This window comes from Pteropus vampyrus, unplaced genomic scaffold, assembly GCF_000151845.1.
Source record: "Pteropus vampyrus isolate Shadow unplaced genomic scaffold, Pvam_2.0 Scaffold61, whole genome shotgun sequence".
Classification (NCBI taxonomy): Eukaryota; Metazoa; Chordata; class Mammalia; order Chiroptera; family Pteropodidae; genus Pteropus; species Pteropus vampyrus.
This window is the reverse complement of record NW_011888842.1, coordinates 7,038,214-7,065,139: the sequence shown is the minus strand read 5'-3', so window position 1 is coordinate 7,065,139 and position 26,926 is coordinate 7,038,214. Positions and strand designations below refer to the sequence as shown.

General features: G+C 55.3%; 1 protein-coding gene across 8 annotated transcripts in view; it reads right to left on the bottom strand.

Annotated features, from left to right (window-relative positions):
* Positions 1-26,926, bottom strand: part of DAB2IP (DAB2 interacting protein) — a 117,728-nt gene that overhangs the window by 33,535 nt on the left and 57,267 nt on the right. For 3 of the 8 annotated variants that reach the window (XM_011360995.2, XM_011360997.2, XM_011360996.2), the window contains exon 1: positions 9,964-10,489. The exons of 3 other annotated variants lie outside the window; for them this stretch is intronic. In XM_011360995.2, coding sequence (XP_011359297.1) covers positions 9,964-10,133 — 170 coding nt within the window. In that variant the 5' untranslated portion in view covers positions 10,134-10,489. Of the gene's footprint in view, positions 1-3,512; positions 3,531-4,479; positions 4,637-9,963; positions 10,490-26,926 lie in introns of those variants that run through there. 2 more of the 8 variants (XM_011361001.2, XM_023531112.1) reach the window with 2 other exon arrangements.

Below are 26,926 nucleotides of genomic sequence, written 5' to 3'. Positions count from 1 at the left end.
GGGATTCGATGAAGGAAGCTTCAGGAAACCAAGGAAACCGAGGCTGGGAGAGGAGAGTGCTTGGCCGGGTCCCATGGCCCGGAAGCGAAAGCTGGGATCCTGATGGCCAGATGACCCTCTGTGGGACAGTCCTGGAGGCCGGGCAGCCAGTCGGCCCACTGCCCCAGCAGGCTGCTGTCTGGGTACGCCCTTAATCTGCATGTGACCTTGGGCCCACCTCTCTTTCCCTTGGACCCGCTGACTCGCTGCATGGCCCTGAACAGGTTCCCTCCTCTCTCCAGGCTGCTGATCTACTTCGGAAAGCACCCACCCCCCACATCCGCTCCCTGTACATATAAGAGACCATTTGTTAACTACCACGACTCCCTATTCCCACCACCACCTCCACTGTAACATGGTCGGAGTGATAGCTCGTTGCTGCTTCCTGGCCACTTTGGCCGCAGGGCTTGGGGACAGACCAGGGATGCAGGGGTGCTGGTTCTGGTCCCTGAACAGGAGAGGCACCCTCAGCATCCTGACCATACCCGTCACCACCCTTTCCATATAATTCTGCAGCCTAATGGAGTTTTCAAAAGATATTCTGGAATGCACTCAACTCCCCACAACTTATCTCTCTCTCTCTTTTTTTTTTTTGCAGGGGGAGCAGAGAGGGGGCAAAGGGCACACGGAAAGAGAAGAAACAAAAAAACTTTCCGCCTAATCCCCCAAGTCCTCCTGCAACCTGAATAATTTTGGGTTTTTAATCAATAGCTGTCAGACTTGTCAAATTACTTTGGGGACCGCAAAGCAGTTTTTAAACATTCATAAACCTCAGTGGAACAGCAAAGTGCCCTGAATTTTAAAAGAAGAGAATGTGAGGAACACTTATTGAATAGGATGAGATTTGGGCAAAGCGAGGCTGAGTTGAGGGCCATGTGCCCCTCCTGCTTCTGAGTAGGGACAGCTCTCTGCCCCCTTCCGGTTCCCAGGAGAAAGCACCAAGCCTGGCCTGACGGCTCAGAAAAACTAGGGAGGGCGACACCCCAAAACCCTAAGTCTCCCTCAGTCACCCTGAGTAAAGGCCACCCCTCAGCCCCAGGGGTACAGCATCTAGAACTCAAACCCCAGAGCAGCCGTACTGCACCCCACTGCACAGTGCGGGCCCTCGGCGTGACTGCTCGTCCTCAGCTTCTCCATGTGGACAGCTCTTGAGACGGGTTCGAGGCCCGGGCCGAGGTGTTCCCTCCCTGCAGGCTCCGTATGTGCTGTCTCCTCCTCACATGTGAGGACATACCCGTGCATTCCCCGGGCCCCAGCGTGGGACTGGTTTCTGACTGGTTCCCCCACCCCCACCCGGGGCCATAAACACCTCCAACAGCTGCTCCAGGCCCAGGGGACTCATGACTCAAGTGGGGAAGGATGATGAAATAAAAAAATAAATGCGCTGAAAACCAATGACTTCCTTTCCCCAAGCAAGCCACTGCCCCTCTCCTCTGGCTTAGCTAATTCCTCCCAGCTCTCCACCTCCAGGAAGCCTTCCTAGGCTCAGCTGGCACCCCCACAGAATGTGAGGGCAGGGGCAGAAGCGGCATCTTCTCCCCTGCAGGCAAGACCTGGGAGCCATGCCATGTAATCTCCTGGGGCTGTGCAGGCATTCATGTTAGGGCGACGAGGTGATCTGGGGACCGCTCTTTCCCTATCCCTGGGCACTGGGCTTCCTGCCTCAACCAAGGACCAGTCACTTGTCAACATAGTCCCAGCTCCTGGGACCATGCTGGTTGATGACCAAATGTGGGGAGGCCTCCCCTTTTCTTTAGAAACACACATGGATAAACATAAAGCTCTGTGACTCTGGTCACATTAACCAGTTTGCCTCAGTTTCCTCACTGGTAAAATGGAGATGACAGCACCTTAGGTATGACAGGGGGAACCTGCCACACAGCAAGCCCTGCGGCCAGCCCTGGCTCCGCCTTTCCTGGGCATTCTGCCCCACCGGGCATCACTTTTCTGGATGCTCCTAGCCCACTAACATTTCTAAGACACCTCTCAGTCCACCCAGCAGGCAGAGCCCCGCAAACCCTCCCCACATGGGGGCTCTCCAAAAGTCTCTGCCAACTGACCTGGAGAACCTCAGCCGCTCCACCCACCACTTCCCAGACCGGGCTGGAGAGTGTTGTCATTTCAAGTAGGTCCCTCAAAGTCCCTATTTTAGGAAAAATAGACACATCTGGGAACAAATGGTGGCACCCTTGGTTCCAGCCCCAGTGCTCCTCTCCAACCCTGCTATTTCTCTAACTCCAGCCACCACTTGGGACAGAGGAGCTCTGTGGCCTCAGGGAGACAAGAAGCAAAGACAGAAAGGGGAATGGGCTCTTGGCCAAGGGACTGTAGACTTCTAGTTCGCCTCTCCTGCACTTCGGCTTCCTCACCTGACAAACGGGCTATCCTTACCTCCTGCCAGACCTCCTGGAGCTTCATTATACTAATTCCCCCCGCCACGCCTGGGCTAGTGAGTCCAGTGCCCCAGTATATAGTTACTGAGTACCTTTAGTACGCCAGCACTGAGCCTGGGGACCCTGGAATCCCCCCCCCCCCGCATCGCTCCCAAAGCCTGGTATCTGCAAGTCCCAGTGGGGCCTCAGAGCTCTGATTCCCAGACTGTCAGGAAGCAGAAGACAGCTAGGAACATTCCACAGAAATAAAATAGCAGGAGAGGGTAGTGTCAGCAAGCCACAGGCTCCCGGGCCCTCAGCAAAGGCAGAAACTCAGAGAGATGATGTCAGAGAAAACTGGCGTGTGACTGGTGAATTCATAGAGACTGTGCATCAAAGGCATCCGTGGCTCTCCGGTACCTGCCTCGCCCAGCACACCTGGGATGTGCACGAGGCAGCCACTGGCTCCACATTTAACAGATCACACACATCTGACCGTCAGGTGGCCCGACTTAGTTAAGAAAACTGAAGCTCCGAGACCTCGAGGGCCGTTCCAAAGCCCAGAGAGTGTGATAGATTCCGAGAGCCCATGTTCTTTTCCCGCCCCACACTGGCTGACTCTAGGATAAGCTAGCTCTGTCTGTCATTTGCCACCTAGCCCATGGGAGTCCAACCAAAAAAGCCATACACTTTACATACAGCTTCCAAGGTGTAGCCCAAACTAGCCACACCAGCCCTGCTCAGTCGCAGCTGGCTCCAGTCACACTAGGAGGCCCCACTTCCACTTAGAATACACCCAGCAGCTAAGTCCCCCTTAGCCGTCAAACCCTGGCTCACACACCACCACTTCCGTGGCTCCTGCCCCAGCCGAACTGGCAATTCCCTCCAGGGTTTGCCCCGATGCACCCATTCCTATGGACCCCAGGAAGTGGAGGCTCGACAGAGGTTCAGCGAGGTCCAGCAGCTTGCCGGAGGTCACAGTTCACAGTCAGGGCTGGTGGCCTGGCATCTGGGCTTCCACTAGAAATGCTCTGCACTGCCTGTCAATGCCTCAGGCTTTCACCAAACCTACCAAATGTACCCACTTTTCAAGCAACTTACAGGAATCCTGAGTCACCAGAACTATACCGAGTCCTGCCTTTGTCGCCTCCTGTGTGACCCCTGGGCGAATATTTCTCCTGTCTGGAAAATGGTGAGGAGGACACCTAACTGGTAGGAATCTGATCCAGCTCCCAGCAGTGAGAGTGAGAGTGGCTAGGATCAAGGGACACTTGCAACAAGCCAGGCAGCTCATTCATTCCTCCTACGCCTTCCACAAGAAAGTCTGGAACCAGTCAAATTCCTGACCTCTCAGAGACAGGGTACTTCCCCAGTAAAGACTGCAGCATCACAGTGACCTGGCTCCTGACGACTGTTTCAAATATTTAAGCTGGAGCAAAACACACTCCAGGCCCAGACACAGCCTTCCTGGTCTACCACCGCCCCAGCGCAGGCCGATGGATCAGGGAGCAGACACAGGCAGGGAGAAGGAGGGGAAATAAAGAGACCCACTGCGGGGCTGGAGGGGAGAGTTCACAGCCCGAACCCCAGCACAGCCTCGCCCAGCGCAGCCCAGCCCAGGGCTGGGCGACTCAGAGCAAAGGCCAAGCTCCTCAAGTAGTGAAAACTCTCCAGCAGGTCCCAGTAGTTGCCAGTGGCGTCCGCCACAGGCCATCGGGGCTTGCTCACAGAAAGGAGCAGCTGATGGTGATTTCCTCTCTTTTCAAAAACTAGAAACAGCTACCACACTTTTGGTTTCTTGTTTTTTTGGCGGTACTACCCTAATTACGTCCACATTCCAGGCTGGCCATAGATGTCTGCAGAGGCGCAGAGACACCGTCCCTGGAGAATTCTTGAGCCCCTCCCAAGGCTGGCATCTCTGACAGCTCCTCTTTGGCTGGCGGCTCCCACCCATCATCACTTAGATCTCCCAGGCCCAAGAGGCTGGTTGGTGGCCCTGAGGCTGGCAGCCTCTCTCCTTCCCTCCTTCCTGACCTCCGTCCTTTCAACCTCCATTCAGGCCACTCACCATCCCTCAGCGTGCCCCAAAAGTTCACCAGGTCCCGGGAACCACAAGGCCAGGCCGGCCGGCTGGTTGCCTGCTGTTCCCCACTGGGCCCGGCCAGTCCAACCCAGCTCTGGTCCTGGACAGACCACTCCGGCCCTGTCCGCTGGGACTATTCATGGCTAGTTAAACAAAGGCTAAGTTCCAACTCTCTGTAATGTGCTTTTAAAGGGCCAGTGTCCCACTCGGGCTAGCTGGGGACTTAAAGGCACAGATCCCTTTTTCTGTACAGGAAACAGGACATAAAACAAACAAACAAACAAAAATCACACGAAATCATGACTAGAGTGAAGGCCTTGGGTTTCTAAGGAAGACTTTAGATGAAATGCACGGTAGTAAAAATCCAAATTTCACTCAAAGGTCCCAAAGATCCACAAAACAATGGGGTACATCTTAAGAATAAGAGTAGCAATGGCAGCCATTTTTAAGCACTCACTCACTTTATGCCCAGCGTAGTGCTTGGCACTTCATAGCACCATCTCACTATTCCTCTCAACCACTGCACGAGACAGGCATTACCTGACCCCACCTGAGAGAGGAGGAAGCTGCAGTGGGTAGAGGCTCCCAGGTCGCCCAGGATTTCACCCACGAAGTTTGCATCAAACCTGGAACCCAGCCAGGTGAGGTAAGCCAAAGCCAGGATGCTTCCCCCTACCTGCTCTCCCTCCCTGTCTCAGACACTCAGCTTCCCCAGACTGATGTTCAAGCCCCACCTGTCCCTCAGCCACCAGCACCTTTCCTTCATAGGGAAAATGAAGGTGATGAGGAGGAATCACTTGTCACAGGTGCCTGAGCACTGGGCTTTCATCTAGGCCTCAAAACCTTGTAAGGTTGGTTCTGTTCTTTCTCCCTTCTTAGATGAGAAAACTGGAAATCATGACATCTGGCTAGACATGAAAGGAGACAGATGACTCCAGGTAAAGGTGAGACACGAGAGCAGGGAGGGGAGTGGGTAGGGAGAAAAGCAGGTCTACCAGCCCTGTAGGACTGGAGCACGTCACACCCAGGCCCTCGGTCCCCTCTGGGAGGCCTGGTGAGGGGAGCCCTCTTCCCAAGCCCAGGGCTCAGGCAAGCTGGCCAAGGCCCTTCCACTGTCCACAGAATGGAGGAGGCAGGGGTAAGGGCTCTCTTGGGGCCCCTAGGTTCTAAGGGTGGGCAGGGGAGGAAAGGAGGAGAGACTTGTCTGCCTGTGCCTCAGCATCTGGTCTAACAAGCCCTCCGAGAAAGATGGGCCATTTCCTGGCATCTGGAATGGCTGGGCAGGCACAGTAGGTGCTTTATGACCACCCTCTATCAGGAACGCCAAGGCCAGGGGGAGTGCTCAGGCCTAACACTGCAGGGACCAGGTCATTCAAAGATGTATCACCCTCATTCTGTTTCTGTGGAGCCTGGCAGTCAAGTAAGCTTGAGACCGTGTAGCCTGGTGGTTAAGAACACGGGCTCTGAAGCCAGAATGAGTTCAAATCTGGGCTGTGCCACTTGCAACTTGTGTGTTCTTGGATAAGTCACGTCACTTCTCTGGGCCTCTCAGTATCCCCATCTGTAAAATGGGCAATAATAATAGTACTTGGCCTCACTGGGTGGCTTTGAGTTCAGTGGGTTATAGACAAACTCTGGCTCAGTGAGCACTTAAGAAAGACCAGCCGGCGAGGCTAAAGGAGGCTGCCCAGGGTACGCTGCCCATGAAGCTGGAAACCGGTGTCCTGGAAGTGACCCTGGGCAAGTCACTTCTTCCTCTGGGTCTTAGCTTCTTTTTTAAAAAGGAGGGATTTCAACTGGGAAGCTCAGTGACTACTAGGCAAGACCACCCTCACAGCACCTTCGAGATGCCCTGCTGCTCCCAGAAAGAGCCAGGCCAGAGGCCATAAAGGAGGAGAAAGGCTGGGCTATGGCCCAAACCCTTTGAAACCTAAATAAGACTTGCCTTGGCCCCACCCTCAGGCTAATTGGGGTCTGCTGGGTACCGGAAGGGAAGCAAGGGCACAAAGCCACACTGCCTGTCAGGAGGCTGCATAAGGCATCACCTCTCCAGGTGGAGCCCAGCCCCACCCTGGCCTTCTCTGGGTCTCAGTCTCCCCACTCCCCACTGCGGGTGGGCCTCTCCACCTCAGGTGTCTCCCAGGGGTTGTGATGCAGCTGAGCTCACTTCCCCGTGGGGAGCTGTGCAGCAGCCACACAAACCACCTCACACCTGCTGCACAAACAGCCTCCCTTGGCCCCGAGAGCCCCCGAGGCTTGATCAGGTTCAAGGTCTGCCTCCTTCTACCTTCCTGGAACCTAAAGCAACCAGTGCGTGTGCCAAGGGGATGCGAGGGGTGCGGAGCACCAGAAGAAAAGGGCCAGCAGGCAGTAGGAATGCCTTGTAGTCCTGGCAGAGCATGTGGCTGCTGTTCCTGAGGGGCACCGGGACACTGGGGGCTTCGGGAGCACCCACGGGGTTAGTCAGTGAGGGGTGGCCTAATTCGGTGGTTTGCAGGCCTGCGTTGAAATTCTAGTCGTGTTACTTAGCAACTGTGGAACTTTGGGCAAATCCTTTCACTTTTCTGAGCCTCAGTTTCCTCATGCATAGAATGAGAAAATACACTATCCCCTGCAGATAACAGAGATAAAAACACCAGTTAACCAGTGCAGAGAAAGTATTTAACAAAACTACCTGGGAGCCCACGCGGCTCAGATATCTGAATGTTATTCATTCAGCAGACACTGGGAATCCACATGGAGTCCATGAGACCTAGGATGTCCGAGTTCTACACTGCCACCCACGGCCCCGACCAAACACATTCTAAACTCCTACAGCCAGACGAGCCTTGGGGGAGGTCAAACACAAAAGGGAGCCTTCCAGGGCGAAGCCATTCGTGTACAGGAAACCTAGCTCTGCTGGGGCAAAGTGAAAAGACCCGCCCAGTAAACCCAGCTCCAGGATGCTCTTCTTAGGGGCCTTACCGCAGAGATGGGGCAGGGAGGGGGAAGGACATGTGAGCCAGAAAAAGTGAGAAGCTACAGGGCAGTCCAGTCCGCGAGCCCTCCACAGAGAGCGAGCAGGAAAAAGGGCTCAGAGCATCCCGATGCATGACCAAGGCTGAGCCCCACTGGGTGAGCTGGTGAACTGTGACCAGGGGGACAAGGGCATCTGAGTCCCTCAAGGCCCCTCCCTCAGCTCCCCAGACTGGCCGGCTCTCCCTGTGATTCGCTGACTGCTGCCTCCTGGTCCTCACCTCCTTCTCCTATTCCACATACCTCTCCTGACCCCAGTGGTTCCCCTCGAGGCCCTGTCCTCTCCTTACTCCATGGAGGACAGCTCCCTCCCTCCCTGAAACCCAGGCGCCACCCTCTGTGGCTTCCCTCCTCCCTCACGGGCCACTACTCTCGGCTCCTTTCCCGGTACTGCATGAACTTCCCTCCAGGTGTAGTTGCTCAGGCTCAGATGTGGGGTACTCTTCTTCAGCTAAACACTTTCCTCTGGTGCTTTCATGCACTCCGTGGCTTTAAATAGCTCCAGTGTGCTCGAGACTCCTAGGTTTCTTTCTGCCTGCAGCCCTCCCCTCCTCTGGCCAGACATCTCCCCTAGGATGCCTCCTAGCACCTCAAGCCTGAAATGTCCAATGTCCAAAGTGAAGCTTCTATCTTAGAAGTTAAAGCCGAGCCTCAAAAGCCAAGAGCCCTCCCCTTCCTTGGCCTTCAGAATCCAATCCATCACCAAGTCCTACTGATACCTCCTCTAAAACCCTCACAACCAGGTCCACTCCTCTGCATCTGCCCAGGTGGCCTCACCCCACGCCCTACTCTGCCTACCAGGGAATCACAGGGACCCTTTAGAAATGTAAAGCAGATTATAAAACGCCTGGGCTAGAAACCCTTCAATTACTCCCTACAAGCACTCTGAAAACATTCAAACTCTTCCACAGATAGAAGCAAGCAGGAGTGGCCTGCCTCCCCTCTGACCTCATCTGGCAACCCCCACCCCCACCAGCAGCCTGACTTTCCCGCCTTGGGGACTTTGTCCTGCTGCACCCTCCCTCTGCGTACTTGTTCCACCCACAACGAACAACAACGAAAGGCTGGCTTTTGGTGTCTTCTGGAATTCAGCCTTTCCCCAACTGCCCCCTCCAACAGGTCTTGCCCCACCCCCATGACTCCTGACTGGAACACCTGGCTTGTTTCCTTCACAGCCTTGCTCATTGGGCCAGCAAATATTTATTAAGCACAAACCATGGGCCAGGCAGGCACCATTTTAGTCACTGGGAATCCAGACGCTGAACAAAATAGACAAAAATCCCTGACTTACAATTCAGCGGGGGAATGTGTCCGCCTAACCTGGAACTACTTCCGATTACCCGTCTCTTTTGCCAGAAGGTAAGCTCTGTATGGACAAGGGTAATGTCTGCTGTGAATCCTGAGGCGGAGGGGGATCCTGGCATGGTCTAAGAGTGTAAAAGCTCAGTAAGTGTTTATCAAGTGAATATGTAAAAACAGGGGAGCAAAGGAATCAACCCCAAAAAGACACTAAGAGTCCAGCTTTTGCTGCCTCCTAAGGACATGCCTCTTACTCCTCCCAAGGTCTCAGGTGAACACGAGGCTCCTGCAGTGCCCCAGCCTCTCTAGGGCACAGACCAGATGCACAAGTGGTGGCTTTGGTTAACTGCTGGAAAAGAGGGATGACTGCAGCCTGCGCAGTCAGGGAAGGCTCCCTGAAAAGGCGAAGGCCGAACAAAGCCAATCCCCGTGCCCCCCAAATCTAGGGCGAGGGAAGAAAACATATTTGTGTTTTAGGGCTCTGATGTTCTTTGCTCTAGTAAGAAAAAAGAAAGGGAAAAAAAAAAAAAAAAAAACCTTGTTCCGAAAAACCCTTTACTTTTTATTAGTGTCTGGATCAATAAAAGTTTTGGGAGTAAAGCTGCTCTCCTGCAATACTAACCGCCAGAGAGACAGGCTAAGATTATTAAATCTCTCTCCAAGAGCCCCAGCGGCTGGCCCCTCTCCTCACCTGTGCTGGGAGCCCGAGGCTAAGGAACAGCAGGCCAAGGGCTCTCACTGGCAAAGCAGCTTAGAGTCAACCCCACCAGTTCCTTGGACCCAGACGACCTCCCAGGCTCCTTATAGTCTTGTTAGCTTGGGCCTCCCCAACTCTAGCCCAAGACTTAAAGCTCCCAGAGGGCAGGGCCAGATTCCAAGGAAGAGAAAGGAGCCAGTCTAGCAACCCTAGCCTCCGCCTTCACTCCTCTTCCCAAGCCCCAGAGGGGGTCTTCCATTTAGCTCCCCAGGACCAGGTGGGGATTGAGCTGGCTATTGACCACCTCCTCGCATCAAGGAGGCCCTGGCCTGAGGGCGGGTGGGATTCCAGAGCTGAGCCCCATGCCCTCCAGTCTCCATCCACTCCCATCCAAGGCCCAGCCACCCACCGGGGAGGACCCTTGCTTCACCCCTGCCCCCACAGAGCCACCCACAGACCTTGGCGATGGGTGCCCTGGCCTCTCGGCTGCCCCAGGTCTGGGCAGCAGGTGCCCAGGAGCAAGATCCAGCTTTTGAGGATGGCGGGGCCTCCACAGAGCAGATCCTCTGGCCCGGCCCAGGATCTTGCCGAGGTTGTCACTGAGAAGTCCGAGACCACAGAGGCTCATCCCCAAGGATGGTGTGCGCCCAGGTGTTGCTCCTGGCCAGATCAGGGGACCTCTCAGCCAGGGCTGGCATCTAAGAGGTGTGCCCAGGCAGGCTTCCCCTTCCCGCAAAGCACACGTTGAATCTGTCTTCCAAGCTGAAATTTCACAAATGACTTAAGAAAAACAGCGGTGACAACACCTAGAGATTTCCGGGTCCTCCAGGGAACAAGTGGAAAATTACAGTCTTCCATACAGGTAACCACATGGCACAACCTCCAGGTCCAAAAAGTCTAGAAAGACGCCTGGAAACAAAGAGTCGCTTTCAGCCACAGGCAAGAGTCACTCCCAGGGGACCAGGACACGGTACAGGCTCAGGGCTTGAGGCGCCTCAGTCTGGAGAAGTCCCTTCCAGGCTCCTCCCACAAAGTGGTGGCCCCGCCCAGGATCGCAGCCGGCCTGGAGTCCCGCCTCTGGGCCTTTGCACTGGCTCCAGACAAGGCTGGTTTTGCCTCATTCTGGTCTTGAATCAAGTGCTGTCTCCTAGGCCAGGCCGTTCCTGAGCACTCCAGCTTAAGGAGCAACTCCCCCGCCCCCAAATTATCACCCGGCTTCATTTTCTTCATAGCACTGATCTGAAATCATCTTGCTTGCCCGCCCCTTCCCCCACCGTAAGAATGTCAGGTCCGGCACATCTCCGGCCAGTGCGTGGCACAAGGTAGGCACCGGCAGAGGTGGTGAATGAATAAACCTATCTTTCTGGCTGATCTGAGACGTGATGGCTAAAGCAGTGTAGGTGGGAGCGGGGGTAACGGGAAGAGTTGGGGGCAGCGCCAAGGCCTCCTCCCCCGGCGCCGCTCTGGAGCATTCCAGGCTGCCCCCAGGCTGCCCTGGGGCGGCGCCACGCCCCACACGCTCTCCCGGCGGGAAGCGGCCTGCCCCGCCCCCCCAGAGGCCGGCCCACCTGCAGCCGCGGGCCCTTCCCTGCCCAGGCCCAGCGGCCAGGGACATTCCGCAGCCAGCTGCCCCCAGCTGCAATCACTTTCCACTCCGATCACGGGGAGAGACAGGCCCCACTCGGGTTCGTCTGGCTCAGAGCAGCATCCGGGAGCCCCCCAACCCCACCCCCGGGACAAACACCCTCCTTCCCTGCACTTCCATTCAAACATTTTTAAAATGCGAACAAAGACGGAGGTGCAGACCGGGGCAGTGATTTGCCGACCACAGTCACTGGGAAGGAGGGGCAAGGGAAAGCAGGGCTCACGACTCCCCGCACCCTACTCGAGACTAGAGAGCGGTTCTCTTGCTGGGGAGAACTGGGTTTCCAGGCAGCAGTCCTGGGTTCGAGTTTCTGTGGGCCGGAACCCGCAGGGAGGACACAAGCAGGGGACTGGGAAAGCTACCCAGGTTTGAAACCACCACTAAACCATCATGGGGCAGGCAGATCCACTCAGGCCACTGGGCCCAAATGCCGCCCCATCCGGCCTGGCGCTTCATTCTCCGGTCGCACTCACCTGGTCCTCACACCTGGTCCTCACCGAAACACATGGGAAACAGCACACCCAGCCAGCTCAACATTTTTGGCTGAGGTGGTCACCCCCTTTCCCCTCCCACTGAAGCCACAGTACCATCTCAGGCCTCTACCACAGGCAGGGAACCTCACCTCCCTCCCTTATAGCCACCACCTGGAGGGGCTGATCAAACGGAGGACCCGGAAGCCTCCACTGGGGAGGCTGCTGCACTACGTCCTGAAGCAATGATATTACAGAATCCAACCCCTCCGATGAAGAGAGGCCCTGGGAGAATAGAGCCTCGCCTGGGATCCTGCCTACTCCAGTTCCTCAGCAAACAACTGAGCTCCTACTAAGTACCGGACTGGCAGGCACCTACTGTGTGCAGCAGGCAGGACTCTGGCTGGGGCACCTCAGGGCTGGTGAAGAGGTCTGTGGTCCACAGCAACCCCCAACCTGGCAAGTCTGTAACTCACTCCATCCCCTGCTGTGTCCTTTCTTGGGCTCAGATGTTCTGGGCACAGGTGATCCTGACCACAAGTCATCCAACAGTGCCCACAGCCTCCACCCACCCCCCCCCAATCCCAGGGGCCTCCTAGACAGAGGTGCACTTAGAATAGTTCCTTTCCTTCTGAGGTGAGGTTTCCCCTCACAGCCCATACGACGTCTTAAAAAAGTTTCAAAAGGGGAGAGGTGAGGATGTAGTCACAGGGAGAGGCCCTAGGGCAGAAGAAGCCCCTTTGGCTCTCAGAATAGCCAAGATAATGGGGAAGGAGGAAGCAGAGCACATCCTGGAGCACCTCCTCCAGAGTGCAGGCCCCAAAGAGGCCTCCTACGTGATCTCAATCATGGCAACAAAGAGGCAAGGCAGATGCTGTGACCACTACATAGACGGAGAAATCAAGTCTACAGAAGCTCAATCACTGGTACCAGTTAACTCAGCTTCATCTGAAAGTAGATGTGCACGCTCCCTCCCTCTTCCTGAACTCCTGGCCTGCCTCCCAGTCTCCGGGGTGCAGCTGGGGGTCTACTTGTCTCTGGTTCTTCAGGTCCCAGGAATGACTCAGTAAACGTGTGATGGACATAGACACCCTTCGGGTCAGTCTTTTCTCAAAGCTCAGAGCCCAGATATCTCAACATCTGTTGAGATCTGAAGGTGTCTCCACTAACTGGGCTAGGCTCTCTGGAACCCTCCTCCCTCAAAAGCTTCCCACTTCCCGGAAGGCAAGAGAGCCAGCCCCAAGACTATCGATGGGCGACAGGCACTTCCAGGCAGTGCTTTTGTGTCCCTCTGGGGAGAGAGATGGTCATGTTTTGGGAGGGAAGACTCTTCCTGTGACCATGGCCTTCTTCTTTCTAAAGGCTGTGGGGAGCACGGAAGCCCTCTCTGGCTTGCCCAGAACTGCCTGAGCTGGCGGAGGGTGCTGCTGTAACCTTGGCCTCAGAAGGAGTCTGTGGGACTGAAACAGCCACAGGGCCTGGCTGTTCATGGACAAGGGCTTCTAAAGAGACCAAGGCTGTACTTAGCTGAAGAAACACATTTGGTATTAGATTGAGGGCCTACTCTGGATAGCCGTTTCAAGGCGCCCCAGCTGTTAATTTATGTGAGCACATTTATGCCCGTGTGGTTTTATCATCAACAAAGAACAAATGTGTCCTGGCACCTGCGACACGTCAGGCTTGGTGCTAGGTATTTTACATACATTACCTCGATTAATCCTCCAAAGAAACATTCACTGTGCATTTTACTAAAATGAAGCTGAAGCACAGAGAGGTTGGAATAGTTGCCCAAGGTCACACAGGTAGTTACCGGTGGAGCTGGTATTCAGGCCCCTCAACAATCCAGCCCCAGCCTATCTTCCTGGTCCGAGCTGCCAGTGCTCACCATTCCAGGGCCTCTGTTCTCTGTCTCTGCCTGCCCCTCGGGTTCCCCACTCACCTTGTTTTCCAACGTATGAAGGGATTCATGTATATTACCAGCCCGCAGCCTCCCTCCCTGCTCCCTCCGTCCTTACCTGCTCAGATATCGCCCCTGCTCACATGCCCTACTCCCTCCCATTAAGCCAGCCAGGTTCCAGCCCCCCCGGCCACCTCCTCCTGCCAATACCATCCAGTCTCTATCACCCCCACGGTTTATATCACCCCCATCTGCCAGGCCCCCGACCAGTGTCTCGTGGTAATGACTTCAGCTGGCAGAGACTCCTGGAACCTTTTCCCCCCACAGTGACGTTGACACATGTTCGCTTAAAAAGCATTCAAGGGGAGTAAATTCCCACCCATGTGATGCCTCTTTGGAAAAATATAGAGTAAATTTACTCAAACAAGCAGTGAAGCATGGTTAGCATTTCTCTTTCTTGGTTGTCACAGTGCCAAGAGCTGGCCAACACCTGGTATGGTGTTCCAGGGACTGGATGCTATCGAGGGGCAAGGGACGGGGGAAGGTCCCCGCTGATAAGCCCGTGGCTACTGGTCTCTACTGTACAGTATGCTGGGCTCGGCTGGGGGTCAAGCCCCCTCGGCCCTAAGCCCTGCCTCCAGAAATGCCACTTCTGTTTACTATGTTCTTCCCAGAGCATAGCTTCTGTGTCTGACTAGGTCACCTGCTGCCCAGTCCCCAAGTCCTGTCCCCGCTCCACTAGCATGGGGCCCCGCCCTCACAGCCATCACCACGACATGTCGACATCAGGCCCAGTGCCCGAGTTCACACACACAGCCCCTGATTTCACCACGTACCTGAAAGATCAAGGAATTCAAATCTCTAAGTGTTTTCTGAGAGTCTGTTGGCAGGTGTCTCGCACAGCGCTTCCATGTCTGATACTCCTGACCTCCTTCCCATGACGTGTGCCAGAGGGAGGCATCCCTGCCCCATTTTACAGATGACAAAATAGGCCCATCAAGTTAAACACCCAGTCCAAGGCCACACAGTTAGAAAGGGAGTGACACCAGGATACAAGCAGGTAAACAAGGCACACACGGTCTCTGTCCTCAAGAAGCTGGCAGTCCAGTGCGGGAAGGATACATACAGACATCAGTGCCAAACAAAAACACTTAATAGGAGGCCAGAGGAGGCCGTGGAAAGTATCCTGTGCAAGACTTAGAATGGCTGTTGGGACAACACTTCTGGTTTGGGTGCAGGGATCTGAGAAAGGTGTCACGGAGAGGAAGACATCAGGCACACCCTCTTCCTCCTGAGATTTGGGCCCCCGCAGAGCTTTGTCCCTGGCACTTTGTGCAAGGGAATAAGCGTGAACAGATGGGCTTACCCCAGGCAGGGCCATGGCATACAGTGTCACGTTTATATCACGACAGCCCAGCCCTGAGAGGTGTGTCAAGTTCTCCTGCCTCCTATACAAATGAGGAGACCGAAGTGCAGAGTGGTCCAATACTCTGTCCCAAGTCACAACAAACAGCTAGTAGTAATGTCCTGGTCATACCTAACTCCAAGGCCTGCCTGTCTTGCAAGCACCTAATTTCTCTGAGGCTTCATCTTCTGGTTTGTAGAAACTCCAGTGTCAGAAGTACCTCCACTGCAGACTGGTGTTGGACATTAAATGCCCCCACCTGCAGCCTGGGCCTGGGACCCTGCTCCTGCAGCCTGTTGGGTGGACGAGCAGAGGCCAGTCCTCTGTTCCTGAACCAAGCTTGCCAAGGAATGGCCGCCGATATGGAGTTATAATTGGTGAGCTCGGCGGCACAGAGCCCAGCAATACACCCGGTGGGTGATGGTGTTGCAGGGGAAACAGCTGAGCACAGCGAATATAGCATTGACCCAATTCAGTTCTGTTCTGTCTTCGAGAAAATAATTGAGTTTAAATGAATAGGTTTCCCACGTCCCCTCCGGCCTTGAAGAGGGTGGAAAGGGAGGGGGGAGACAGGAGCAGTTCCCCGGGCTCACTGTTGGTTATTTTTGAGTCATTAGGCCTATGAAAGGTTTCCTTCTTTCCTTGGCGGCCAGTGGGGGTCAGACACGGCTGGGAGGCAATGAGGTGAAAACCACACAGAGTGGACAGTGAGGATGGAGGTTTAAGTCCTGGCCTCACCAAGTGCTCTGTGGAGACGGTCGGTCCCCTCAGGCACCGGGGCCAACGTCTATAGAAAAGGAATACTCCCCACCCTGCCCGGGGGTAGCTGGGAAGAGCTAATGCAGGCTGAGCACACTTGAGGCCTTCAGGGGAGTAAAGGAATCTGGGGTGAACTGCAGAGGCCGATTCCTTGCACTCCAGGAATGTAAGCCCAATGCTGCCACATCTATTTTTTTTTTAAGAAAAGCCAGAAACGCAAATTTTTCAGGTGAACGTCTTAGGGGGCAATTTAAGGATCAGTAACCAATTTTTAAAAAAAATACCAAAAAACACCTCTCCACCTTCTCAGACCACATGAAACCTGCCTGCGGGCTACATGTGCATACGAGCCACTCATGTGCACCCCCAATTTAATGACAATGCATGGAAAGCCACTGATGATGTGGTGTCCTCACACCTGTTTATTGCCTGATGCTGTCCTCTGGCCAGGAGGTAGAGCCCAGCCCTGCTTGAGAGGGAGAAGCGGGACCTCTCAAGACTTCGGGGAGGAAAAGGAGGGGTAGCTCCCTCCACTGTGGGAAGGTGGGTGGGGACGTTTTATCGAGAAATTAGGGGTCCCCCATCTCACCTCCTGCACTGCCCTCAACTCCCTATTAGGGTCTCAGCTTCCTCTTCAGCAAAAAGGGGGTTTCTGAGAGGACCAACGAAGAAAGAGAAAGCTTCAGGAGACAAAGCGAAGCTGTATCAAGTCTCCCCGAGAAGCAGCACCAGCACCGCAGAGCAGAAATCGTGTGCAAGTCAGCCAGGCCTCAGGTCATTCCCCAAAGGCCAGCTCCATGGCTGTGAGCCCAGGGCAGTCACTTGACCTCTCTACACCTCAGTCTCATCCTCTGTACACGGGAGAGAAGAATCTTTGGGACACAGAACTGCCCTGAGGTTAAACGAGATGATGACTGTCAAGTGCCTGGTAGGATGCCTGGCACATTGCAAGGGATCAAAACGTGACAGGCACTATTATTATTGTTATTGTTCTCTTTAGTGAAAAGCGTGCCAGGGAATCCTGGCTGGGTGATTACAACGAGGTGGCACAACCAGGCAAACTCGACGTCAACAGATGAGGCCACCTATAATCAGCACAATCGTTAGGCATGCAAATGGTGTGGCTTAGATGTTAGAAAAGGGTGTTCTTTGAAGTGTGTTTAAATAATCTCTCTCCCTTGGCTGCTCGGCCCTCCCCAAATCTTGTTTACACTGTTGGTTTCGTTAGCAAACACTTTCTCAATAAAGTGAGACACAATTCTAAATGAGTACATATTCAAATCAAGAAGGTTTTAAACCACATGAGCCCCTGCCCCTCCTCCCCACCCCCAACCGCCAACCTGGAATTGTTTGTGGGGGCCCATCCTATGGCTCTTCGGCCTTCCTAGCCTCTTTTCCCAGGAGGCTGGGCTGGAGGCCCCCACAAACTGGCTGCCCTCTGCTCTGTGGACCCGGGAAGACAGCGGGAGGGCCTGGGGTGTGTTCTCCACATGGAGCAGACGCTGAGAATCAGCAAGCATCTGTCAGGGAAGTGCTTTGAAAAGACATTTGGAAAGACATTCTCAGTAGCATTAATATGACCAGTGAGTTCCCTGGGCGCCAGGGCATACCCCACCAGGCATACCATAATACTCACATTGGTAAGAACCCAGGCTCAAAGAGATTTAAGGAAGAAAGGTGCTTAAAGTCACAGAAATAGTAGGCTGGAGAACTGGATTGAAACTAAGGTCCATCTACTGCCCCTGGAGTCTGCTCTCCTGGTTCTGCCCTGACACTGCACTTAGCACAGGCCTCTGTCGACCTGGAGAGGACAGAGAATGTTAATAATCCAAAATCGATCCCAGAGCCTTTGAACAGGAAGGGATCATCAGAGACTGACCTGGGTTTTAAGCTGAAGACACTGAGGCTCAAAGCAGTCCTATAATTTGCCCAGAGTCCTACAGGCAAGGCTTCTCGCCCCAGGCTAGCTGCTTCTGCATTCAGATCTTTAAACACAAGACAATTCAACAATCTTCCTTCCCCTTAACAGCTGTGGCAGTATCTTAAACATGCCTGTACCTCCTCGGCCCAACACAGACCCAAGGAGACAAAAGATGCTCAAGAAATGTTTGCCCAACTGTTTTCTTACCCAAAAGACAATGCTGAACAGCTGCAACAGTGAAGACACATTTAAAAAGATGGGTGCTGGCTTGGGGACAAGGGAGAGAGTAGACCATCCTCTGTGGGAGAACTTGGCCATCCTCAGCTTGGGAAGGGCCCCTTTCAAAGCACTTCCCTGACAGATGCTTGCTGATTCTCAGTTTTGGAGGAAATGAAAATAGAAGTCTTAACAGATATGTTAGCCCCTCACCCGCCCCCTGCTGCCTCAGACCACCACCTGAGCAAAATGAAGTGTTTGCTTTTCTCACTCCTTCCTGGGCCCCAGAAATTGAGGCTGGGAGAGATGAATGACTTACCTGAGGTCGGGGAATGGTGGAGCTAGGACCCAGACTTCTTTGCTCTTTCAACCAGGCTTCCCATCACCCCTCCCCACCTCTGGCTCTTGGAAACCTAAGGGAGCCTTGATAATGATGGTGAAGATAATGGCCCTCCCCCTTGCCAGTCCCCCTAGGCCACCTCTGACACAACTCAGGCACCTCCTCAATCTGGACACTTTGCTAAGCCCCACCCCCTTTAAAAAAACAATCCTCACAAATATCCTGGGAAGGAGGTACAATCATTGTCCCCATTAACAGACGTGGAAACTGAAGATCAGACAGGTTAGGTATCAGCTCAAGGCCACAGAGCTAGGAAGTAGTAGAGCTGGGATTCAGCTTAAGGGGCCTGAGCTGTTAATGGCTCTGCTCCGAGTGGGGCCTAGGAAACCCCCAGGTGGGGAGTCGCTGTGGGTAACAAGCGTCTTGACCACGAGTGTGACAGGATGTATTACCCCTCACAGCACCACACCCTGCCAGGGGTCGGTCATCCTTGCCTGCTTTCAGGCAAGGCTGTAAATAAACCTGGAATGGAGATGTGCTTTCTGGAACGGAGGCTCTGGAGCCTTCCAGAACTGCCCAAGTCCAGCCACAATATTTTTCAGAGAGCACCCTAAACTTCTACTCCCCATCACCTCCCTTCCCTACTCTGCCAGCATTTCAGGGGTGAGGACTGCAGCTTCTGGAAGTATCAGGGAGGGGCCAGGAGAGGAGACCCTTCCTCTAGAAGACTAAGGGGAAAACAGGGTCTGGCCCTGAATGGCCAGCTTCCTCCGCCTCCTCCCGGAAGCCCTCCTGCCCCCACTCTCACACACGGCCAGAGGGCTGCTTCTAAAATCCCTGATCTGACCAGTTCCCACTTCCTATTAAAATTCTTCCCACTTCCAGTCACCTTAAGGATCAGGTCCAAACCCTGTCCACCTTCTCGCCACCCTCGCCCGGGGCCAAACACATAACCAGACGCAGGCAGCAGCACACAACTGCCAGGCCTGCCAGCAGGGAACCCTCCCACCAGCTGTCACCTCCAGGGGCCGGACCACCTACTCCACACACCCACCAGCCCCTCAACCACAGGGTCTGGTGACCCATCTGCCTCCTCCAACAGCCAGAGGGGACCTTTGAGGGCGGAGCCTGGGTGTGCTTGCCCCTTCCCCTCAACACAGTATGCCCTGGCTGGCTGGAGTTTGTTGCGCTGGGCTCCCCAGGGACAATGAGGCCAGCTCAGGGTCATCACTGGAAGGGGAGGCTCCTGGAAGTAGACCTGACCGTAAACCCCTGACGCGGGTCAGGTTAGGGGACACTGGCCTGACAAATTAGGGAAACATGGATGGTGCTAGCCCCAGTCCTCCCACAGACGCCTGACAATGGCTATGTCAAGAATCAGAGGTGACGTCATCACTCCCAGAAATAGGCTGATTAAGAAGCCGTGACAAGGCAAACAGCATGGCTAGGCGCGCACGCGCACGCACGCACACACACCCCACCCCCACTATGTGTTTCTCCTCCCCGAGCTCCTCTGGGACACAGACGGTGCCAGGAGCCGGTGCCAGGAGCCAGAGCCAGCACAAGGAGTCTGGAGTCCAGTGACACAGTTGGTCTCTGGGGAGCAGTGGTGCCCCAGAGGGATACTGTTCTCGGGGATCCCCTTGCAAAGGCTCTCTGTCCTAACCCTCGCTACTGTCCCCCACCTGCCCCTGGCCCTCTCAGATCCCCCCTAGTTTTTTTCTCACTCCATCCTTGGCCCCACGTCGAGGTACAATCCCACCCACATTTCAGACCCTCACATTCTGGGCCTTTCCCGAAGGGCGGGCCCGCCTAGGTTCTGGGGAGGTGGGGACATCTCCTGGCTAAGACAGGGCTCTGTGCTACAGACGCCAGCCTCAATGTCTGGCTCTGCCTTGTTCCGACTGTGTGACCATGAGCTGGTCAATCCGTCTCTCTGGGCTTACCACCCTCATCTGTGCAATGCAGGTGGCAATGTGCCTGCCTCATGGGGTAAGATTAAAGATGCTGATTTGTTCATTCACCAGCCGTGTGTCAGGCCCTATTTTAGAGGCCAAAGACACATTAGGAAACAAGACATCAATTTCCTGCTCCCCTGAGGCTCAGTCGAGTGTGGGAAGACACAAGTAGATGTACGATAATATTAGGTGACTGTAAATGCTGGGAGGAAACCCGGATAGGGCCGAACTGGGGGGGTGGGGAGGCTGTGCGGGACAGCGTGGCTGGATGGAGTGAGGACACAGGTCACAGACATCGGGGCAAAGAGTGATCCAGGAAGAGGAAACAACAAGGGCCAAGATCCTGATGTGAAGCACCTGAGAGACGGGACAGACAGGGACGAGGGGCAGGGGACAGGGACAAGCGGGGGCAGTTAAGATCAGCAAGGCAGGCAAAGTTGGAAGGGAGCCCAGCCTAGGGATGGGCTGCAGGGTCTAGGTGGGAGGTGACAGAGTTTGGATTCTGCGGCAGTGGTGGCAGTCCACGAAGCACGTAGCATGGTGCCTGGCACAACTGAACCCTCGGTATTCGTTCTCCTTGTCCCTATGCTCATCACCACCAATATCCTCATCGCCCCTGACACTGGGAGGACCCCGCCGGTCCCAAAGCTGAAAGACCAGCAGGCAGACCTCATCACCCTGGTTTACAGAGAACCAGGTTCCTTGCTCAAGGTTTCTGAGGCGGTGACAGGCAGCGCCAGACTGGGCTCCACGGCCTCAGCGGCCAGATCTCCTCCACGTGCCCTCCTTTCCCCCCGGGCAGGGCCTGGTCCTGAACCAGCTGTGTGTCTCCACCCACACTGGCCTCCACTGGGAAACCGTCAGACGCCAAACAAAACAACAGCACCAGTGTCTGCATCTCACAGATTTCTGAGTTCTTCCTATCCAGTTTCTCACTTGCGGACAGGGTGGTATGTCAAGCCCCATCAGACGATGGACTAGGGCTGAGAAAAGCTCCTTCGAATCCTCACTAATTCCACCTCCTCCAAGAGGTTCCCAGAGCCCAGGCAAACATTCTCGCCTGGGCCTGGCTGCCCTGCAGGCCCCCCTCAGGGCCAGGCTCCGGGGCCTCTGCGGCACCAGTCCCAGAGGCAGCTGACCCAGTGAGAGCCCCCAGGCAGAGACAAGCACCTCTCCCACTCCAGACCGGGAGCTCCTCCAGGCAGGCAGGGACCGTAGCCGATTCCTGTCCCTGTCCCCAGGGCTGAGCACAGGTGAGCAAAAACAGAAATAACTCAATCTCGAGGGTCCCCTGGGGAGTCCTGTCTGCATGAGAAACCCTGAGACAGCCACCCAGACTGTCTCCTTCCCCCTCTCACCTCTCTGGTGCACACCCCCACCCCCGGGGGGCTGAAGGGGGCGACTGCTGGGAGGAGGGGGCCTGCAGCGACACGCCCCCTCCCCACCGCGGGTCTGGGCCAGAACAGCCCGTCTTCCCCTCCGCTCTTCAGCGAGGTTAGATTAAGCTGGACAACACGTTCTCATGCACACAGACGCAGATCATTTTTTTAATAAGCCACAGAAAATCTGTAGAAAAAACTCCCAACCACCAGTCAGTGATAAGGTGGAAGGAGAAATTCCACTCTTTGCTTTCCACTTCTCTTTGTGGCTAGAATTTGGTACTCGGTGCTTGTACTCTTAGTGACTTTTATGTTGAAAAGAAGACTTAAAAATAAAGTGAATGAAAGAGCATTTGGCCAGTGTTGGCCCCTTCTCTCTGGAAGTCCAGGCGCCTGCCTTACATCTTGTTTCTTCTGCCTGGTCTCTACCCAGGTCGGCCGGCTGGCCAGGCCGGAGAGCGAGCGTGGGAGGAGGCAGGGCTGGGAAACCAGCCAGGGGATTGCAGACTTACCTCACCCCACTTTCTCTCTGACCGCCCTGCCCACCCCCCTTTGTGCAGACCCTGCTGCTGTCCATGTTGTCTGTCCCCTCCATCAGTCCCTGGCCACCCTGGGCTTCAGTCACCTGCGTATTTCTGGCCCAAGGCCCTGCACACGCAGGTGGTGCTCAATGAAAGTTTGCTAGACACAACGCCAGGACAATCTGAAGGGCTGTTTATGCCAGGTGATCATTTAGAGAGAAACTCAAATCTGGATTATGGAGGGAGTGGTAGGTAGGGTGGAGAATTAAAGAAAAATGATGCCCCAACAGGAAGACACGCAGAAAGGCTTTGGCCAGAACAGTTCAAACCCTGGGAAAAAGGACCCCTGCCAGGCAGGAAGACAGGGAGTGAGCCGCCTTCTGAGGGTTCAGAACTTCCATGCCCAAGGAGCTGCACAGGCAGCAGCAGAGCAAATGCAAAGGGCAGGGGGAGGCCATGCATGTCACGGACACACAGGTGGACGGATAGCCCCCAAAGCCGTGAAGTCACACCTTGGCTAAGGATCAGGATATCGTGTGTCCCATACATCTCTCTTAAATACTTTTGACCTTTCCTCCCTGAGTGCTTCCCAACCAAAGCTTCTCCTTCACTGTGCCAACGCTGGGCAGAAACCCTGGCTAGGAGCAGGGGACACAGCTGCAGCAGGCTCAGCGTCGATCTGGTTTGTCCAGGGCAGCATTTCACACCAACTAGAGTCAGTCCCTCAGCAAGGCATGCGTGGCTTCCACGACAGGGCGTGGCCCCATCTGTCCTGCTGTGCCAGTCCCCTTTGCTCCAGTCCCGACTGTCCCGAAAACCTTCATGCAGATTCCCACAGCCACACCTTTGCGCAGGTGGCTCCCTCACCAGGAGACCTTGCCTACTCCCCTCTGCCCACCTGGGTTTTATCCAACCTATGAGAAAGGTTTCTAACTAAAGAGGATGGGCTGTATTTGGTCAACATGCATGGTTTGTTTAGCCCACACAGAGTCTGACATTTTTAAGTTTTGAATCAATTGCCAACATTTAAAGATGTGAAATTTGAAAATGTCACCGAAAACTCTTAGATTTCTGCTTTCTCTTACACATCCAAAGACGCAGTGCCATGGCTTGGTGGCTGCTGCCTCCCTTAGCAGGACACGCACTCTCCGGGTTGCCACTTCTGTAACTGCCTCACAGTGGTTCCTGTGTGGCAGCTGGCAGGACACAGGACAAGACCTACATCTCCCAGGGACACAGTCTGCACCCGGCACACAATAGGGACAAAAAAGACGCAATGCCTCACCGTGCCCAGGGTCTCCTGATTGCTGTCCGCTTCTTTGCAAGACCCCAAACAGGGACAGGACAGTATCCTCAGTCATGGGTCCCCCCTCCCACAGTGGGGCACACCTGCAGCAGGACACTGGGCTTGGCCTTCGGGGCTGTGTCACGTCGGTCTCTGGTCTTTGCTTCAGTGGTTGTGTCTTCTGGAGGCCAGGCAAAGCAAGAGCAGGGCTCCTGCCATCTCCCCGCTTTCGATCCCCAGGACTTTTGTTAAACTGAAAAGGAGAAATTCACACCAAGAACTGACAACGCCGAGGCTTCCCAGACGCCCGCCTGCAGGCGGCCTGCCCGCTTTGAAGACAGTAGCCAACTCTTCCCTTTTTCTGGGTTTTCAAGGTCAGGGTCACATTGGCAGGAAGGGTTCTCTTTGTTCTCCTGCCTCGGACTCACCCTAACCGCAGTCACTATCCCCGGCAGCCAGGTCTTCGGCAGTGGCAGAGGAGGCCCTGCTCCTGCGGGGGTGGAGCAATGAGGGCGAGCCCCAGGGGCCCTGCTTCCCGGATACGGGGCCTCTGTGGGCCTGCGAGTGCCATCTCTGGTCCTCGGTGCTGGCGCACAGTGAAGGCTGGTGGGAGGGGGACAGCTGACAGCCCCCACCCAGAGCGGGCACCGGCTCAGAGGACGGGCCCAGTCTGGCTCTGCTCCTGGCTGGCTGGTGCTGTGACCTCAGGCTACATGCCTCCTCTCTCAGAGCTTCAGTTTCCTTATTTGGAAAACAAGGAAATAAATACCTGATCCAACAATCGACCTCCTAATGGGACCTGGAGGAGCTTTGTCAGTCATGAAGTGCCATGCCAAAGTTAATTATTCCAGTGCCTGGCGCAGCGCCCACGTGCAGTTGGGGCTCAATGTACCATTCACAGCGAAAACACCTTTGGGTCCCTGCTCTGTGCCAGGCTGTGTGCAAGGCGCCGGAGGCCCAGAACGGAGGCCTGGGCGCTGTGCACAGGAGGTCTGTTCTTCAGTGGGGCACAGACACAACTGTCACACTGTGAGAACTGCCAGGAAGTAAGGATCGGAATGCTGGGAGACCCCCAGGGGGCTCCTGGGCTCCTTAAGGCAGGGTCGACAGACCCAGGTCTGTTAAGGGCCCCACCTCTTGGCTGCTGGGCAGCAGAGGCCGGAGTTTGGGCTGCTCGGCTGCAGGCTGCCCACCCCTCCACCCATTTTCCAACAGCCTGGTTTAAACAGAGTTGTCAGGCTTGGGGAACACCCCAGTTCTGTGAAGGCGCCCGCGTGCACATGCACATCTGTGCCGTGCACATCTGGGCGTGCGTGCTGGAGAGCTGACAGTGACCCAACATCTGTGTGGCCAGACCCTGTGCCGTACCTTTTATACACATTCTGTTCGTGGCCCCCACACCTGCTTGGGGAGTAGTGAAAATAATCCAGACTCATGGGCCCCACCCCTAGAGAGGTGACGCCACCCTATCCCCAACAGGCAGTGGTCCGCAGAGCCTGGAGTCACACTGCACAGGGTCCTCATTCTCACTGTGCGCCCTACGAGCCTGTGAGACCTGGGTCAAGTTACCAAAACTCTCAGCGCCTGGTTCACCCATCTCCCAGGCTGCTGTGAGCACTTAGGAGACAAAGCGTGTGGCATGGAGGGTGTCATCTTCGTGCCCGTCCTCCGCCTAATCCAACCCAACACACGCTCGCCCCTCTGTCTCCAGCTCTTCTGACCTGCTTTTGCCCAGCTGAACTACTCTCCTTCCCACCCCAATGCCCCAAGCCCTTTCCTGCCTCCCAAAGTGGTCTCATGTCTCAAAAGGACAGCACGGTTCTGAGCCTTGGAGCATGGGCTCACTCATGGGGCTCCCGCTGCCTAACTGCCCTTCTCCCCGCTTTGCCATCTGATGAACTCATCCTCTTTCAAGCCTCAACTCGTGCCACTCTGCGAAGCCCTCCCTGATTCCTGGAGAGCAGCCTCAACTCCTGCCCACCCCAAGCGAAGCACAGAATGAAGTGGGCGAGGCCCGCAGCTCCTTGCTCATCCCAGTGTACATCCCTCACTCTTGGCCTCAGCCTCCCTCCTGTGAATGAATCTCCGCGACTTCTCACTCTAAGGCCCTATGAATGGGAGATTCATGAATGGGGCACCACTCTCATTGGAGGGGGAGGGCATCTGTTCACTGGAGGTTCTGGAGGGCTGGGAAGGAGGCAGACACTGCCTTGTTCTACCCGAGGCTCAAGAGACCCCAGCCAGCACCCTCAGGCTGATACCGGGGAGCAGACCCAATAACGAAACACAGAAAACCGGCACAGAAAACATGGAGCAAAGGGAAGTCTGCCCGGGATTGTGACGGGGGATTGTGACGGGGATCGGGGCAGGAGGAGCTAGGACTTGAAAGGCAGGTCAGATCAAAGTAGGAAGAGCAGAGGGAAGAGGAGGCAGCGTTCCAGATAGAGGGAACGACAGGAGACAGATCCACCTCAAGTGCCACTGTACATATCTCAAGGCGCTTTGCTAAGCATTTAGCTACAAATCTCATTTATTCCTCTCAACCATGCTTTGAGATAGAAATTGCTATTATCCCCGTTTTAGAGAGTTAAGTTCCCCAAGTCACAGAGCTGATGAGTGGTGGAGCTGGGATTTGAACCCAGGCACTGCTGGCTGCCTCTGTGTGAGTAAACAGGGGTGAGGAGGGCACAGGGGCTCAGGGGAGTGGGGAGGCAGTGAGGATGAGAGTCTGCGGACTCCTGAGACTCGTTAAGACCTCAGAAGCCAGACTGTTTTTTCCCTGCAGCCTGATCTGGAAGGGCACCCAACCCAGGCAAGTGTTGACAAAATCCCACGAGGTGACCCTGCCCACACACGGAGTGTGCCAAGCTGACACGGAGTCGAGGCCCCCAGCCTTGCACTTCCTTTGCATGATCTGCCTGACGGACGCAGGGAGCGGCTCGTAAGAGTGCGCCTGAGCAAGCGGGGGAGGGAGCCGGCAGAGGGCAGCCAGTCAGGAGCTGCGGCTGTCAGCGGCCACACCGACAGGCTGGCGCGCGGAGCTGTTGCCAGGGCAGCCCCGAGATTCTGCCTTCACCGGCAGAGTGATTTAGAACTGGTTGCTCTGGGTGGGCCACTAGCTCGGCGGGCCAGCTCCTGGCCCTTCCAAAACCTTAACACAAAATGTTAGGGCCTGGGCCACTGGCACGAAAAGCCATTCAAACAGAAAGCATGGGCTCGCCTCCCATGTCAGAAACAAGCTCCTTGTCACAACACAGACCAAACGGGAACCACGGCTGGGGGCTTGAGGCTTTTGGGCCAGGAGTTCGGACAACCTAGGCTCATCTTGAAGCACGCTCACTATTATTAAGAGGTACCTGCTCCTCCCACGAGGGGCCTGGACCTGCAGCAGCAGGCAGCCCACGGGACAGGACGGGAGAGAGAAGGAAGAGAGCTTTCGGGGTGGTGTGGCTGAGAGGAGGGTGGTGTGAGGCAGGCAGGACCCTGACTGGACTCGCCCTGGCCTCCTCTCAGTGCCCAGCACGTGGCTGCCATGGGGCAGGGCCAGACGCGGCAGCTAGAATAACTCTGGGTAGGGAGAAGTGACCGCATCTGGAGAGGCAAGGTGACAAGGTGACGTCCAGTT